The sequence below is a fragment of the Venustampulla echinocandica genome, assembly GCF_003357145.1.
Source record: "Venustampulla echinocandica strain BP 5553 chromosome Unknown scaffold_11, whole genome shotgun sequence".
NCBI classification, from domain to species: domain Eukaryota; kingdom Fungi; phylum Ascomycota; class Leotiomycetes; order Helotiales; family Pleuroascaceae; genus Venustampulla; species Venustampulla echinocandica.
The window spans coordinates 400,168-417,077 of record NW_022474216.1 but is presented as its reverse complement, the minus strand read 5'-3'; the positions used below and the strand labels follow the sequence as shown (position 1 = coordinate 417,077).

The following is a 16,910-nucleotide window of genomic DNA, read 5'->3' as shown; positions in this document are numbered from 1 at the left end:
CCAGCTACCTATAACCAGGTACAACTCTATAACATCTCCAGACTCCATGTCCTAAAGTTTGTAATTTGAGTGTCGAGTAATGAAACGTAACGAGCTAATTTCAAAGTGTCCAGCCTGTGCCTGACAGACAGCTCTCCACGCTGATTCGACTGCCAGACTTCGCGCTCTGGGCTGAGAAAAATGTATAAAGCAAAATGATTAGGGCAAACCTTTCCACTAGTTCAGCCATTGCACGAGGGTATTGGAGCGCTAAGTCGATTTGAGAGCGGATTCAGGGGTAGCGGTTGCTAAATGAGAAAGGAGAATTTTAAAGCTGCGTCTATTGAGGGTTAATGGAGAAAATTTGGGTCTGGACAAATATTCGCAATTAACCCGCCATATGCGTGGTAGCCATTGGCCAGTGAGATGTCGAAGGCTTGCATGTTGGACATCTCTCGAGTTTGTTTCAACTGACACCGCCATTGCCTGATCCGTGGATAAGGAGGACAGAGAAGGCTCGGAGTTTTATAGCCATCGACTAAATGTTTGGGGATAACGAGACACCGGGGAATGTGGGAGTACGGAGTGAGATGTAGGATGTGTGATGATGTTGTCGTGACGAAGTAAATCGAGGGTTGAAGGTATTGCGATTAGTCTCGGATCATAGTTGTGCCGTCCCGTTAAGCCGCCAGAAAAATAATTCAGCCTTGCGAAGGTATAATCCAACTCGTCGATATTCAATTATTTACATACGCATGAAGTTCCTCCTGCCGACCCTTAGGCAGTTTATCAAAAGAGATGCGATTCGAGCCCACCGCTCTACGATAACGCACAGTTTCACCCCAATTTTCGCGCGAACCATGTCGGAGACTCTCCCAGATATCACGGCTCCTCCTGCCGCCGATCAGCACATTATACACGACGGTGTCGAATATGCCACCATCAAAGAAGGACTTGCTCATATTCTGATACCTGCCTCGGCCGCAAAGACTCCCCAAACAACTCCCCGAGGAGACAACCAACCCCAATCAGTCTTCTATAATCCCATTCAACAGTTCAATCGAGATCTGAGTGTTTTAGCAATTAAGGCTTATGGGGAGGAGCTCCTAGAGAAGAAGCGGATGAAGGCAGATAAAGCTCGACAGAAACAATCGACGAAAGGGAAAGACAAAAAACGTAAGCGGGAGGAAGATGGGGCTGGCGAGCCTTCTAGAAAAGCCGGAAAGATTGAGGGGAAGAGTCAAATAACGGATGCTGAGGCTACACAAGCAGAAGTAGACGCCCATCTGAAGGGCGATGCTAAATCAACCATTGATATTGAGCACGAGCAAAAGCCTGTCAAAGATATCGCATCTACCGAGATTCCCAGCGAAGCCAGCTGTCCCCAATATGTCACTTCAGAAACGCTCGACGCCAGCGCTGTTAGGAAACCCGCTTCAACCATCCTGCCACCCAGCTTCACAATTCTTGATGCCTTGTCAGCTACTGGTCTCCGAGCGTTGAGATATGCCCAAGAAATCCCATTTTCCACATCTATCACAGCGAATGACTTACTACCGAGCGCCGCAAAAACAATACAGATGAATGTTCAACATAATAGGGTGGAAGGCAAGGTCGAAGCACTTACTAGTAATGCTTCGGCGCACATGCACAGTGTTGCCTATGGCGAATCGGAAGAAAGCAGAAACCCGTCAAAAATGAGACCAAAATACGACGTAATTGATCTTGATCCATATGGCACAGCTGTCCCGTTCCTCGATGCTGCTGTCCAGAGTGTTCGGGATGATGGTGGCCTTTTATGTGTTACTTGCACTGATGCAGGCGTCTGGGCTTCGAATGGCTATCCCGAAAAGTCATTTTCGCTGTACGGGGGCGTGCCTATCAAGGGCCTGCATTCGCATGAAGGTGGCCTCCGACTTATCCTTCACGCCATTGCCTCATCAGCTGCGCGATATGGCCTGGCAATGGAACCTTTGCTCTCCCTCTCCATTGACTTCTATGCACGAGTCTTCGTCAAGATCCACAAGTCACCTGCAGATGTTAAGTTTTTGGCAGGGAAGACTATGGTCGTGTACAACTGTGATTCTGGGTGTGGGGCATGGACCACGCAAATGCTCGCAAGAAATAAATTGGCAAAGAACAAGAACGGCAATGGTTATTTCTGGAAGCATGTCTTCGGTTTAGCACCAACTACAGGCGAAAATTGCGTTCACTGTGGTACAAAAACGCATGTAGCAGGTCCAATGTATGCCGGTCCCTTGCACTCGCCTGAGTTCATCAAGAAGATACTGAGTGGTTTGTCAAATGTGTCGAGGGAGACTTATCAGACTTACGACCGGATTGAAGGCATGCTTAGTGTTGCACTTGAGGAAACGCTCCCACCTCTGGAAGAAAACACAGATTCGCCCACGTCAACTGGAAAAACCAACAAATATGATCCGGCCATAGTTGACCCGTATCCTTTCTTTTTCATTCCGTCTACTCTTGCAAAGGTCGTTCATTGTGTTACCCCCCATGAGAATGCCCTTCGAGGCGCGCTAAGGCACCTTGGGTACAGGGTGACAAGAAGTCATACGAAGGGCGGAACCATTAAAACGGACGCCCCCTGGAGTGTGATCTGGGAAGTTATGAGGGAATGGGTGAAACAAAAAGCCCCGATTAAGGAGGGTGCTGTCAAAAAGGAAACTGCGGGTTATAAGATTCTGAAGCTCGGTGAGGACAAGAGCGCGCCAAATGGTGAGAACGGGGCAAAACAGGCGGATGAGACAACAAGTGGCCAAAAGGATCAACCTTCCAAAGACAAACCAAGCCTAACAGTAGTGTTCGACGAGCAGCTAGGAAAAGAAAAGGATGCGAAGAAACTTGTTAGATATCAAGTCAATCCACGAGAGAATTGGGGGCCTATGAACCGTGCCAAAGGGCGGATAGCTTAACCATAAATTACCATTCCTTCACCCTGCAAAGTACGTCCATCACTTCATATCGAAAGCCATAATTATATTACATCAAATGGGTACCGGAAGGCCTGGGCGTAGAAGGTGGGATGTCCCGTACCCGCAATCCCCCCACTCCGGAAATTTCTTAAACTCTCATTGGAGTCTTCTTTAACAGGGACTTACCTCGTCTGCTTTGACAACAGGAAGTATAAATATCCACGACCAGCCCATCCCAACTCCTATCCTTCCCGTTAGTCGTTGAAGCGGATCTGCTTACAATCACGTAGAGCGTTATTCTGCCCGAGCAAGTCCAGTTGAGGATCAATTGGGAGGACTAGATGCTGACCCTTTGAAGGCAGGCAAGTTAATAGCCCCGCGGCCTGCACCCGGGATGTTCCACTGTTCCACAGAGCGTTTTCGCCCCTTGATCCGCTCTGGTCAAACTCCAGTAATCCTGAGTCAGGGAAAAAGTGCGACAGTAAGTGGGCCATGTTGATGGGAGGTTGCGGAGCTAGAACTTAAGCTAGCCTTGGGGTACAAGCCGGCTTGGCCACCAGGCCACATAGGGGAAATGGGGAAATGGGAACATCGGCCCCGTAAAGTATATGGTGGGGCTTTTCAACTGTCTGGATCAAGACAGTTGCAGGTTGTCTTGTTTCTCACCACAACTTCTCATATGTCGCCCTTCATCTGTTTCCCACTTTCTATACCTTTTATTGAATCATCTTGTCAACTCCCTCCTCGTGGCCAATGCTGTTCACAGCTATTTCTACGGAGTTCATGATATTGAAGGTGCGCGCCTATCAACAGCTTCCTCTGAGTGAAGTCCCTAAATGAAACGACCGGCCGACAATCACGACGATGCTACGGCTAGTTCTACGGTGGTAGCGACGAGTATCAATTCTTTGGTACAGGATGGGATGCAGCCTCAAATTTTGCCAAATTTTAACTCCAGTTTTATTGCCAGCTCGAACTCGAACGCGAATCCTTCGAAACCCGCGACACAGAGACATCGAGCTTCCATAGCATGTGCTTCCTGCAGAGAGCGGAGAATTCGAGTGAGTAAGGCTTGTTTCCAAGGTAGCAATGTCAGCTCTCTGACCTTATCAGTGTGTGGTGCCTGCAGGAGGACAAGAGTGCACGCAATGTAAACGCTCGAAAACGAAATGCATCATCAGGAATGATGATGAGAGGAGACGGTAAATGGTTCTGCAGAGTTTATAGTTTCTGAGCAATACTAACCTTTTAGGCCTATTTCTAAGGGATATGTGTCGTCCCTTACAGACCGGATCGCATTGTTAGAAACAATGCTCAAGGAGGCAGGAAGAGAGATACCACCTGCAAACTATCCGCCAAAGACTCGAGCTGAGGCTACAGCCTCACAAAATGATTCCAGTTCCGTTCCAGATCAACAGTATGGCCATCAGAATACTACCCCGAGGAGTACATCAGATGAGTCAATGGACGGCGATAATGGATGCAACAAGAACGAGAACAACATACCAAATTCCATACTTAAGGTTCATCCACCGCCACAGATCCAGGCTTCGAAGAAGGAAGGCCTTGTCCATATGCTGCTTTCAACACGAGGCCATCTCAGCTTTGACCAACTAAGTGGCCGGTTACGGTTCTTCGGCCCTGCATCGAACTTCCACATATACGCCGACAGCAATCCTCCACCCGAGAGTCGCGGAACACCCGAGCAACTCCAACGCACACAACGAGCGATTTCCTCCTTGAGCAGTGAAACGCACGATTATCTCATGGACCTATTTTGGGAATATTACAATAGTGTTCTGCATATTGTTCACAAGGAAGCTTTCATGGAGGATATGCAGAATAACAATAGCAAATATTATTCGAGCTTTCTCCACATCTGCATTTTGGCTATGGGTTACAGATATGCAGATTTGAGGAGAGGTGATATGAAAATGATCACGCTAGGAAACCGAGAGTGCACACTACAAAGGGAGGCAAAATATATGCTGGATATGGAACTGGAACGACCGGGCGGAATTCCATCAGTACAGGCATTCTTGCTTTTGGGAGATTTAGAGTGTGGCGTTGGACGAGATAACACCGGGTGGATGTATGCAGGTAAGTAGTGTTTGCAAAGTAATAGGGAAATCGAGCTAATGTTTTGGAAGGTATTGCGAATAGATTGTGTTTCGACCTCGGGTTGCATTTACTGTGCAAAAATGGTGGCCTTTCAGAGGATGACATTCATATTCGGCAAATGACATTATTCGCCTGCGTAGTCTACGATAAGTACGGTCTTAAATTACTCAGGATACGTTTCCAATTCTGACATCTTTAGGTATTGGGCTTTATTCTTAGGTCGGCCAACAGCTATAAAAAGCTCAGATCTCGAAATGTATCGCCTATCCAAGCAATTTTCCTGCCTATCCACTTGCAAACCGGCAGGGGTCCAGAAGAGTCTAGAGACCCAAATTTACGAAGAACTTTTAGATTTGATGGAATTGGCTGGCAAAATCGCAGAGATGCGGGATTCAGGACCGCAAGACGGTCGAGATACTAACAAAGTCAACAGCGCATACCTCGAGGTCATGGATCTAGACAGGCAGCTCCAAATTTGGTATCGAAAGTTGCCAGATAATCTGGCTTGGAAACCAGAAAATATTCAAACTGCACCTTCGTCCTTCTTCCTCCTGCATCAACAATACCATTGTAGTTTAATCCTTCTTCACCGACCGTGGGCCAAGTACGAAAATCCAACGCCATCGAACTCCGACGATGGCAACGATGATGATACTTCCATTAACATACAAGATAATCATTCCTTCATGTCCCGCTCCATCTGCACTCGACGAGCTATCCTGGTCTCCCGAATCTTCTGGCATCACCGCCAACGGTTCGACACTCGCCGTATCTTCATCACCGGAATTCAACATGCTGGCACCGCAGCAACGGCATTAGTCGCCGCTCTTGCATTTATCCCAAACCGTTCTAATCGCAAGATCAACTTGCAGTATCTCCAATGTCTCGCCTCATCCCTCCAGGATATGTCCGGTGCCTACCAGCCCGCCGCATCCATGTCCTCTATTCTACAATCGGTTATGCTAGAACTCCAAAGCGCCAATAAGACGCCACCGCCCGATTTCAGACACCTAAAGCAAGAGGATACGATAATCTCGGCGAGGAAAGGTAGCAACGGCAACGAGACGAAAGAAGAAAGAATATCCAAGAAACGCCAATTTTCAAAGCCTTCATCCATTAGCAGGTCAACCAGGCTCGGGTTAGCCCCAAAGATGACAACCACCCCGGAATTTGTCTACACACCTGCAACTACCCCGCCTTCAAATATGAGTGTAAATACAAGTGGCTTGCCCGCACTACATAATCACTTAGTCGAGGAAGAAGATCGTTGTGATGGCTATGCTATGCTCACTCCCCACAGTGAAGGGGCTGTTTGGCCAAATATTAATTCGGATGTTAATACTCTTGATTACCCTATGACTTATCCTGAGACGGATATGTCTAGGACGCAGGTGGGGTGGGTGAGTGGTGAAGGGTTCGATCCGATTGCCCCTCATAACATGGATGTTGGAATAAGGACCGGGAAAACTCTAGAAGGGCCACGAGGCGGTCAGGAGCTGGACTTCTTTAACTTTTGAGATGAGAGAGGGTGGATGAAACGACGTGGACAAACTGATAGACTAATAAAGAACTCGCGCTTTGTTATATTATTTTTGACGCTATGGATATATGATTATAGATCTTTGCTCTGCATTAATGATTAAGAAGTTGGCATTCCTAGAGCAATATATAGAGAAGGGATTACAGTAAGCAAGCGTTACCAACCTGTTCGACAAGTAACGAAGTATACCTATGTATACATCCGTGAGATCATTCTACGGACGTGTTTAGATGTCCAGGCTTACAATATTACTAGTAGACTCTAGTTGTCTAAGGGGAAAATTCCCCCCTTATATACAATGAGTGCCTACAAAAATTTAACTAATAAAAGCTTTACAGCAAGTGATTATGCTAGTAAATTTGAACGATATAGGCGCTTAAAAGAAAACAGATACAGCTTCTGGATTGTAGGATCAGGATATGGAGCTACCAAAGGGGTAAGTAATTAAAGCTGTTCGCATGAATTAACTAGTTGCAACCTACGAGTAAAGCACCACAGCCGAGTAGCCGGCCGAGGGATACCAGTAGTACAAAAAAAATGCATACTTCACCTCCCTTTACTCTGTAGTACCTAACCTCCAGCACGATCCGAGTCGCCCCGCATGGCCTGAACCTAAACCCTCTGTCCCCATCCCCCACACCCGCCGTCCGGGCTCTGTGCTTTGAACATTTCCAAGTTCCAACAGCGGTAATTTGAAGGCAGGCCGCGGGTTAGTAGACCTGTAGAGCTCCTAATACGTCTGATAGAGCCTTGGAACATCTCCCCGCACCCTAAACCGTGGGTCATCCCTAAGAAGGGCCATCCCAGTGCTGATCGTGGGGCATCACTGCATCGGGATCTGGTTGCTGGGTGGTCTATAGACTATATCCAAGGAACCACCCCAGCGTTCAATGTTGATCGCAAGCAAGCGTTTGATAACCACGGTAGTCGAGCCCTCCCAAATCAAATCTCTATTCGTTTCAACCCCGGCTTGTCTATTGTTCCTTTCACCATAACACGATTGCTCATAGTATACTGTATTCCATCATGAGTCCGGCACAGGAGAGCATCAAAGATGCCGATTTCATCCTTCCTCCCGATGTGGACGCCAAATCTTTCGTCGCTGCTATGGATGAGATGCGCAAAGTCGTTGGCAGCGAGAATCTCGAAATCATAACCGCGGCCAAGATGATGCCGGATTCGGATGGTCATTATTTCAATCTTCCCCGAGAACACGATCTCTTTTATTGTTTGGAGAAAGACACATTTCTTGCAAGCGCAGTCATTGTTCCAGGTAGTGTTGAAGACGTTTCAGCCATTGTAAAATTAGCCAACAAGTATCTCGTGCCATTATGGCCTATCTCTCGAGGACGTAACCTTGGTATGTATGACTCTAAGCGGATTCAGTCACTTAACAATAACTGGTTACCTCAGGTTATGGTGGTGCTGCACCACGACTTCGAGGAAGTGTTGTCCTTGACATGGGTGGCCGGATGAACAAAGTACTTAATATTGACGATGAGCATGCTACGGCTCTTTTAGAGCCAGGTGTATCATACTTTTCGCTCTATGGTTACCTACAGAATAATGGCCATAAGCACTTGTGGATTGATAGCCCAGATCTCGGTAAGTGGTACACCCCGAGTTATTGATACTTGCCATCAGCTCACCATTCTCGTCAGGTGGTGGTTCCGTTGTCGGTAATGCTCTTGATCGAGGAGCAGGGTACACCCCGTACGGTGAACATTTCTCGATGCATTGTGGCATGGAAGTTGTTCTTCCGAATGGCGAGATCATACGTACCGGAATGGGTTCTCTGCCGGAGAACAACACATGGCAGCTTTTTCAATATGGTACGCTGAATCAGGGCGAGTGACGGAGGAGTCTTCTTAACTTAAGGAATGTACAATAGGCTACGGTCCATACCCCGATGGAATTTTCTCGCAGTCCAACTTTGGAATTGTCACAAAACTGGGTATATGGCTCATGCCAGATCCAGGCGTAAGTTCTTAGCTCGTTTACTAGAGGATTCTTGTTAATGACATGTATTGCGTCTTGGGAACCAAGCATACGTCTTTAGCTTCCCTAACGACGCCGATTTGCCTGCCATTGTTGAAAAGATCAGAGTTCTGCGCCTGAATATGGTTATCCAGAATGCACCAACTATCAGAAACACCTTGATCGATGCAGCCGTCTATGCTCAAAAGGCCGAGTACAGCCTGTCCAAAGAGGTCCTTACCGAAACCGAAGTCGATGAGATTGCTAAGAAAATTGGTGTCGGGCGCTGGAATATCTATGGTGCACTATATGGCCCAGAGCCAATGAGAAAGTTGCAATGGGAAGTGATTAGAAGCACGTTGATGACAGTCCCTGGTGTATGTTACTCATCGCAAGCCTTTCGGAAAACTTCTACTAACATTGTCAGGCGAGCTTCCAATTCGCTGCAGACGTCGAAAAGGAACCCAAGGCCAAGGTCTTGCACATGCGAGAGGAGACACTGAAGGGCATCCCCAACACTTACGAGCTCGGATGGCTGGATTGGACATGCAAGAATGGTTCTCTGCTTGGGTTCTCGCCCATTTCGCCAGTCACTGGTGCGGATGCCTCAAGGCAGTACGAAATGGTCAAGCGACGGTTCCATGAATTTGGGTTTGACTACATTGGAACATTCGTTGTTGGTTGGAGAGAGCTACACCATATCGGTGAGTGAACCCTCCGCTTTCGATGGTATTGTTACTCACCAGAATCAAAGTGTGCCTGACCTTTGATAAGACTGACCCGGACTCACGTCGGAGGGCACATCGCTGTATTGAGCTTCTTATTGATGATGCTGCCAAGCTTGTGGGTGTCTCTTCGTCCTGTTTATTGTATGAGCTAATGTAATCAGGGCTATGGAGAGTACCGAACCCATACTGCCTTCATGGACCAAATCGCCAGCGTCTACAACTGGAATAACAACTCCACTTTGAGGTTCAACGAGACACTCAAAGATGCTCTAGACCCCAACGGCATATTGGCGCCGGGGAAGAGCGGCATTTGGCCAAAGCGGCTCAGGAATAGGGGTTTCGAGATTCAGCGAAGCTCTCCAACATCGGACGGAGCTAGCAGCAAGCCCTAGGACATTGTAGAAATATTGTATCCACTTTCCAATTATCATTACTTGAGGCAAGGAGGCCTACAAACCACACTATAATTCACCCTCGGAGAGGTGAGGGTGCTTCGTTCATTTGACGAAACCTAGTAAACACAAGATATAAACACAGCGGAGGCAGAAGCAACTGCATTGCATTTGGGAGTCATACACTCAGTCGGAGGCACAGTTCTTTCGATTAGTAGGCCGATTAAATAATTTTTGATAAATATGGTTCTAAAGAAGTTGTTGACATTGTAGGCAATGTGTTGTTAGGGGTGCGCACGGGCGTTGCAACTGACTGGATTTATTAATTACCTACGTGTGCGTAGTACTCGTACCTTGGTTCCTTATCATATTACTTCGCACACTGGTGTTAGTCAGGCCCAAATATATCATCACCGTCCTTCACGGCTTGCTGCCTGCTGCATCCTCATTTCCGAGCAAACCCTATACCTTGATTAATCGCGAGCGTACTTCGTATATTAAGATCTCAGCCCCTGGAATACTATCGCAGTCATGTCTCCTGCCGCTCTGGACTCAGCCGAAGCACGATGGCAAACACAATTAGCAGCCATGCGGAGTGCATTGGCCGATCTAAAATTGCCTCCTACCGACGCTATGAACGCGTCTTATGAATCTGACATCCCTTTTGATGAAGATGATGAATCTACATCTGGAAATAGTGGTGGTGACGTGTGGGACTTTATCAGCGATTCTGAGGAAGAATTCTACAGTAGCGATCTCAACGAAGATCAGTTCCCGGATTTGAACGCTGGACAGTACGGGCCAGAATGGCTCACAAGCCAATGTCTCGCCTTTGCATCAAGGAAACAAGGACTCTCGGGAGACGACCTTGAGCAGCAGATCACGGCACTTTTGGCTTCGGATAGCGGCGAAGAGGAGCTCCAGTCAACCCTGACTGATATCATTGGTTTTGATGATCTGGATTTTGTTATCGAACTAATTTCACACCGAGGAGAGATTACTGCTCCTTCGTCATCTTCGACAAAGCAGGGCGACAGCATATTTGGAGGGCTCCAAACGAAACGCCAACGCGAAGAAGCCCTGAGACAACGGGACTACGAGCATAAGCATGCTGTCTTGGGACCGAGCCTCAACCGAGATGCCCCCCAGTATCCTCATGTATACACATCCCATCCTACCGCGGGCAATATTCTCGACTCAAAAGGAAAGAAGTATGCATTACCAACCGGGCATGAGAGAAAAGAGCACGATGTAAGTGATACGCTCTTATTTCTTTTCACGGTTGCTTGAAAATATCAAACCCAGCACCCCGAAAGCCATTCACATCTGAAATATATATCACTCTCCTAAGATATCTCTATACGCTCTCATCATATAGGTTAACCATTCCTAGAAATATGAAGAGTACATTATTCCCGCAGGCAAGGTTGGCACTCTTGGGGCTGGTCGCAAACTCGTCCAGGTTTCTGAAATGGACGGCCTCTGTCGGCGAACCTTCAAGGGCTACAAAACCTTGAACCGTATGCAGAGTCTCGTCTATCCTGTAGCATATCAGACGAGCGAGAACATGCTCATTTGTGCCCCAACTGGAGCTGTAAGTTGGTATCTATCCCAAGTACTGCCAATTTTCTGATCCGTTCTAGGGTAAAACCGACGCAGCAATGCTCACTGTTCTTCATGCTATTGGTCAAAATGCCAGCCCAAGTCCAGCCGAACAGCCAGAATCTGCTGATTTTGTGGTGAGCACGGAGGACTTTAAAATTGTTTACATAGCGCCTATGAAGGCCCTTGCAGCTGAAATCACTCAGAAGCTTGGTAGTCGTCTTTCTTGGCTTGGGATTCAGGTCCGAGAACTGACTGGAGATATGCACCTCACCAAGAAGGAAATCGTTCAGACCCAAATCATCGTCACGACACCCGAGAAATGGGACGTTGTGACGCGGAAGGGGACTGGCGATACAGAACTCGTACAGAAGGTCCGGTTGTTGATCATTGATGAAGTTCACATGCTTCACGACGACCGCGGGTCGGTCCTCGAGTCACTTGTAGCCAGGACGGAACGCCAGGTCGAGAGTACCCAATCCCTTATCAGGATTGTGGGTTTATCAGCGACCCTTCCTAATTATGTCGATGTTGCCGATTTCCTCAAGGTCAATCGATATGCTGGCCTGTTTTATTTTGATGCCAGTTTTAGGCCCGTTCCTCTGGAACAGCATTTTATTGGAGTTAAAGGCAAGGCAGGGACCATGGCTTCTCGAGCCAATATCGATAACACAGCTTTCGAAAAGGTGAGAGAAATGCTGGAATGCGACCATCAAGTAATGGTATTCGTTCATTCCAGGAAGGATACCCATAATACAGCAAATATGCTCTATCAGAAGGCGGTCGAGCAAGTGTGCGTTGACCTCTTTGATCCGACCAGTCATCCGCAATATGAAGCAGCGTTGAAAGATATTAAGTCCTCAAAAGGCCGAGAACTTCGTGATCTGCTTCCGAAAGGTATTGGCATTCATCATGCTGGTATGGCGCGCTCCGACCGGAACCTAATGGAAAGACTTTTCGGAAATGGCGTATTAAAGGTCCTCTGCTGCACAGCTACACTTGCGTGGGGTGTCAACTTGCCTGCCGCTGCAGTTATTATCAAAGGGACTCAGGTATACAGTGCCCAAGATGGTAAATTTATCGACCTCGGAATCCTAGACGTTCTCCAAATTTTTGGTCGCGCTGGTAGACCTCAATTCGAAGACACTGGTATTGGGATGATTTGCACCACACAAGACAAACTCCACCATTACCTAACGGCCGTCACAGCACAGGTGCCTATCGAATCCCGGTTCTCAAAACATCTGATAGACAATCTAAACGCTGAAATCGCCCTGGGCACTGTCACTTCAATTCCAGAAGCAGTTCAATGGCTCGGGTATTCCTACCTCTTCGTTCGAATGAAGCGAAACCCCCTATCTTATGGGATCGACTGGGCGGAGCAGAGAGATGACCCAAATCTTGTTCAGCGCCGGCGACAGCTAGTCATACAAGCTGCAACGATCCTTCAGCAGCGCCAGATGATTATTTTCAATGCGACAACTGAAGACCTCCGAAGTAAGGATATCGGCCGGATTGCAAGCCAATTCTATGTTCTCAACACTAGCATTGAGATTTTTAATGATATGATGAAGCCTCAAGCAACAGAAGCAGATGTTCTGAAAATGATTGCGAAGAGCGGGGAATTTGGCAACATCCAGTCGAGGGACACTGAAGCCAAGGAACTCACCAACTTACGGGACGAGAAATTCTCCCCTTGCCAAGTGGCTGAAGGCATCGATACCCCCGAAGCAAAGACCAATATCCTTCTGCAATCTTATATTTCTAGAGCCAACATCGAAGATTTTGCATTATCTAACGACTGCAATTATATCGCTCAACAATCTGCCAGGATCTGTAGAGCACTCTTTATGATTGCATTGAATCGACGGTGGGGCCATCAGTGTCTTGTCTTGCTCTCACTATGCAAGTCCATCGAGAAGCGAATCTGGGCATTCCAGCATCCTCTGCAGCAGTTCGAACTTTCTAAGCCGGTGCTTACCCAATTGGAGGCCAGTGGAATGTCTATCGAGATGTTACGAGACATGGAACCTGCTGAGCTTGGATCCTTGGTTCATAATTTTTCGGCAGGAAAAACGATCTCTAAGCTTTTGGACAACTTCCCGACCATTAGCATCGAATCAGAAATTGCCCCGTTAAACAGAAATGTTCTCAGGATCCGTTTATATTTAACCCCAGACTTCCGTTGGAATGACCGCCATCACGGAACCTCGGAGAGCTATTGGATTTGGGTCGAGAATTCGGAGACATCAGAGATCTATCACCATGAGTTCTTCATCCTTAATCGAAGGAAATTGTATGACGACCATGAGCTCAATTTCACAATTCCGCTCGCAGATCCACTGCCAACTCAGATATATGTTAGGGCGGTCTCCGATCGCTGGCTCGGCGCAGAAACTGTTCACCCTATCTCGTTCCAGCATCTGATCAGGCCAGACACAGAGAGCGTGTATACGGATCTTCTGAATCTTCAACCCCTACCTGTCTCTGCTCTCAAGAATCCAGCTTTGGAGGAGATATATGGCAAGAGATTCCAATTCTTCAACCCCATGCAGACGCAGCTTTTCCATTGTTTATATCACTCACCTGCCAATGTATTTCTGGGCTCGCCTACTGGATCCGGAAAGACAATTGCGTGCGAATTAGCCATGTGGTGGGCGTTTAGGGAAAACCCTGGTTCGAAAGTGGTCTATATAGCACCTATGAAAGCACTCGTCCGTGAGCGTGTCAAAGATTGGGGCTCCCGCCTCACACGCCAGATGGGTCTGAAGCTAGTAGAACTGACAGGTGACAATACCCCTGATACTCGCACCATCCGAGATGCGGACATCATTGTAACCACCCCCGAGAAATGGGATGGTATCTCTAGAGGATGGGCCTCCAGAGGCTACGTGAGACAAGTTAGCTTGGTTATCATCGACGAAATCCACTTGCTAGGCGGAGACCGAGGTCCAATTCTCGAGATCATTGTTTCTCGGATGAATTATATTGCTGCACAGTCTAAGAACTCAGTGAGACTCATGGGCATGTCGACAGCCTGTGCAAACGCCATGGACTTGGGGAATTGGCTTGGGGTAAAGGAGGGGTTCTTTAACTTCCGTCATAGCGTCCGCCCTGTCCCTCTTGAGACTTTCATTGATGGATTTCCTGAGGTCCGAGGGTTTTGTCCTCTAATGCAATCGATGAATCGCCCTACCTTTTTGGCAATCAAGAACCATAGCCCTGACAAACCAGTTATTGTGTTTGTGGCTTCTCGAAGACAGACTCGACTGACAGCCAAGGATTTGATAAACTTCTGCGGCATGGAAGATAACCCGCGCCGTTTCCTCAAGATGTCAGAAGATGATTTACAGTTGAATCTCGCTCGAGTTAAAGATGAAGCTTTAAAGGAAGCGCTGACCTTTGGTATTGGTCTACATCATGCTGGTCTCGTCGAATCAGATCGTTCACTCTCCGAGGAGTTGTTCGCCAACAACAAAATCCAGATTCTTGTTGCCACGAGCACTCTGGCTTGGGGTGTGAATCTTCCAGCTCATCTAGTCGTTGTCAAAGGAACCCAATACTTTGATGCCAAAATTGAAGGATACAAGGACATGGACCTTACCGACGTTCTTCAGATGCTAGGTCGTGCTGGTCGTCCACAGTTCGATACATCTGGCATTGCTCGGATTTTCACGCAGGACTCAAAGAAGGCTTTCTACAAACACTTCCTCCATACTGGCTTTCCAGTAGAGTCATCGCTCCACAATGTTCTGGACAACCATTTAGGTGCAGAGGTTTCTGCTGAAACAATCACCACGAAGCAAGATGCACTTGATTATTTGACCTGGACATTCTTCTTCCGACGCCTCCATAAGAATCCTACGTATTATGGACTGGAGATATCAGCTGAAGAACATAACACTATTGCTGCCCAACAATTCGCAAACGACTACATGATCTCGATGGTCGACAAGTCTCTCGAAGAACTAGCGGAGTCAAAGTGTCTCGAGATCCATCATAATGGCGACGTGGATTCTACAGCTTTGGGGAAGATCATGAGCTACTACTATCTATCCCACAAAACAATCCGCCATCTCGTCAAGCACGCTAAACGTGGTGCAGCATTCGCCGACGTCCTGTTCTGGATGTCCAGTGCGATTGAATATGACGAGCTCCCGGTCCGTCACAATGAAGATCTCATCAACGCGGAGCTTTCCAAAAACCTCACCATCCCTGCCTCAGCCTTCGACGGCCTTCCTATGTGGGATCCTCACGTCAAGGCATTCCTCCTCCTGCAAGCTCACATGTCGCGTATCGACCTTCCCATCACTGACTACGTAGGTGATCAAACCAGCGTGCTCGACCAAGCTATCCGTATCATCCAAGCTAGCATCGATGTACTCACAGAAATGGGGTATCTGTCAAGCTGCATGCAGATGATTACACTGCTTCAGTGCATCAAATGTGCTCGCTGGCCCACCGATTACCCACTCTCTATCCTTCCGGGAGTACCTATATCAGCGCCTACCGACGAGAATCTCCCGCTATCTCTACAGGATCTTTCGGGCCAATCAGAAACGGCATACCAACAAACGCTCTCCGCGCTACATCTCTCACCCTCTCAGCTCCCCCGCTTCCAGAAAGCGGCCGGCATGCTCCCTATCCTCAAAATCAGCATCCGCGATGTAACAGCCCTATCCTTGACCGTACATCTCGACCGCCAGAATCCCCTAACGGATAAAGATGGGAAGATCTACGCGCCCCGTTTCCCAAAACCGCAAACGGAAGGCTGGTTCGTTCTTCTCTGCAAGGAGGAGAGCGACGAGATTATTGCCATCAAGAGGGTCGGATGGAATACCAGTAATAGTGGTGGTAATAGACGGAGAGGACCGAGTGCGAGGGCCGTGATTAAACTTCCAGAAGATGAAGATCAGTTCATTGGAAAGAATGAGAAGAAAATGGATGTCTGGGTCGTGAGTGATGGGTATTTGGGGATGGTCTATAAGATTATGGGGGTCGAGATTCCAAGCGCTCCAAGGGTTGAGGGGTTTGATGTGAAGAAGGAAAAGGACCCTGGTGCTAAGAATGGGTGGAAAGATACAAGTGGAAGTGGGCAAGGTGGTGCAAGTGCCGCTACATGACGCATCACTTGATGAGCAAGTAGTATTTTGTGAACAGCATACTGAGAGACAAAAGGGGACGCGCCGCCTATATTGAGCCTATTGAGTTGAGCCTTATTATAATCCAATAGAATACTCTTAGGAAATACTTCAAGAGGCACCGGATATACCCCAGCGGGTATTTATAGTACGGAGGACGAGGCGTGTACATGCTGACTGTATCAATCCCCATCTACCGTGCATGTCAAGATGCGCTGTGTTACATGCCTACATAATAATACGTGGACATGGCATGATGAACCGTAAGCATCACAGGCGTTTGCAGATCTCCCGTAATGTACTCTCCCTCTTTACTATACCAGGGAGGGATCTAGATAACTGTACCCAGGGATATGCGCACCGTTGAGCAAGGTACGTAATATAAAGTTGAACGTTGAAAACAAATATATCAATACCCCAAATCCCACCTCGATCTTTTGGACTGGGAGTAAAGTCCATCTAGCATTCATGTCCGCCCGGCAACACCACACCAATGA

At 47.7% G+C, this 16,910-nt stretch overlaps 4 protein-coding genes across 4 annotated transcripts; all 4 read left to right on the top strand.

The window, feature by feature from the left end:
- Positions 1 to 839: 839 nt before the first annotated feature.
- BP5553_09662 (Uncharacterized protein) lies at positions 840 to 2,912 on the top strand (the record flags this gene model as incomplete). The annotated part of the gene is made up of 1 exon (XM_032018285.1): positions 840 to 2,912. One exon carries the CDS (start codon positions 840 to 842, stop codon positions 2,910 to 2,912), a length of 2,073 nt encoding a protein of 690 aa, XP_031865584.1.
- An 836-nt stretch (positions 2,913 to 3,748) lies between these two features.
- BP5553_09661 (Zn2 DNA-binding protein) lies at positions 3,749 to 6,550 on the top strand (the record flags this gene model as incomplete). Its single annotated transcript, XM_032018284.1, has 5 exons — positions 3,749 to 3,973; positions 4,026 to 4,114; positions 4,165 to 5,012; positions 5,063 to 5,183; positions 5,233 to 6,550. 5 exons carry the CDS (start codon positions 3,749 to 3,751, stop codon positions 6,548 to 6,550), a joined length of 2,601 nt encoding a protein of 866 aa, XP_031865583.1.
- A 1,049-nt stretch (positions 6,551 to 7,599) lies between these two features.
- On the top strand, positions 7,600 to 9,670 carry BP5553_09660 (uncharacterized protein; the record flags this gene model as incomplete). The annotated part of the gene is made up of 8 exons (XM_032018283.1): positions 7,600 to 7,933; positions 7,987 to 8,178; positions 8,235 to 8,405; positions 8,465 to 8,553; positions 8,706 to 8,927; positions 8,978 to 9,254; positions 9,305 to 9,393; positions 9,440 to 9,670. 8 exons carry the CDS (start codon positions 7,600 to 7,602, stop codon positions 9,668 to 9,670), a joined length of 1,605 nt encoding a protein of 534 aa, XP_031865582.1.
- A 531-nt stretch (positions 9,671 to 10,201) lies between these two features.
- BP5553_09659 (p-loop containing nucleoside triphosphate hydrolase) lies at positions 10,202 to 16,395 on the top strand (the record flags this gene model as incomplete). The annotated part of the gene is made up of 3 exons (XM_032018282.1): positions 10,202 to 10,921; positions 11,064 to 11,264; positions 11,314 to 16,395. The coding sequence occupies 3 exons, from the start codon at positions 10,202 to 10,204 to the stop codon at positions 16,393 to 16,395; spliced, it is 6,003 nt and encodes a 2,000-aa protein (XP_031865581.1).
- Between the last annotated feature and the right edge of the window lie 515 nt (positions 16,396 to 16,910).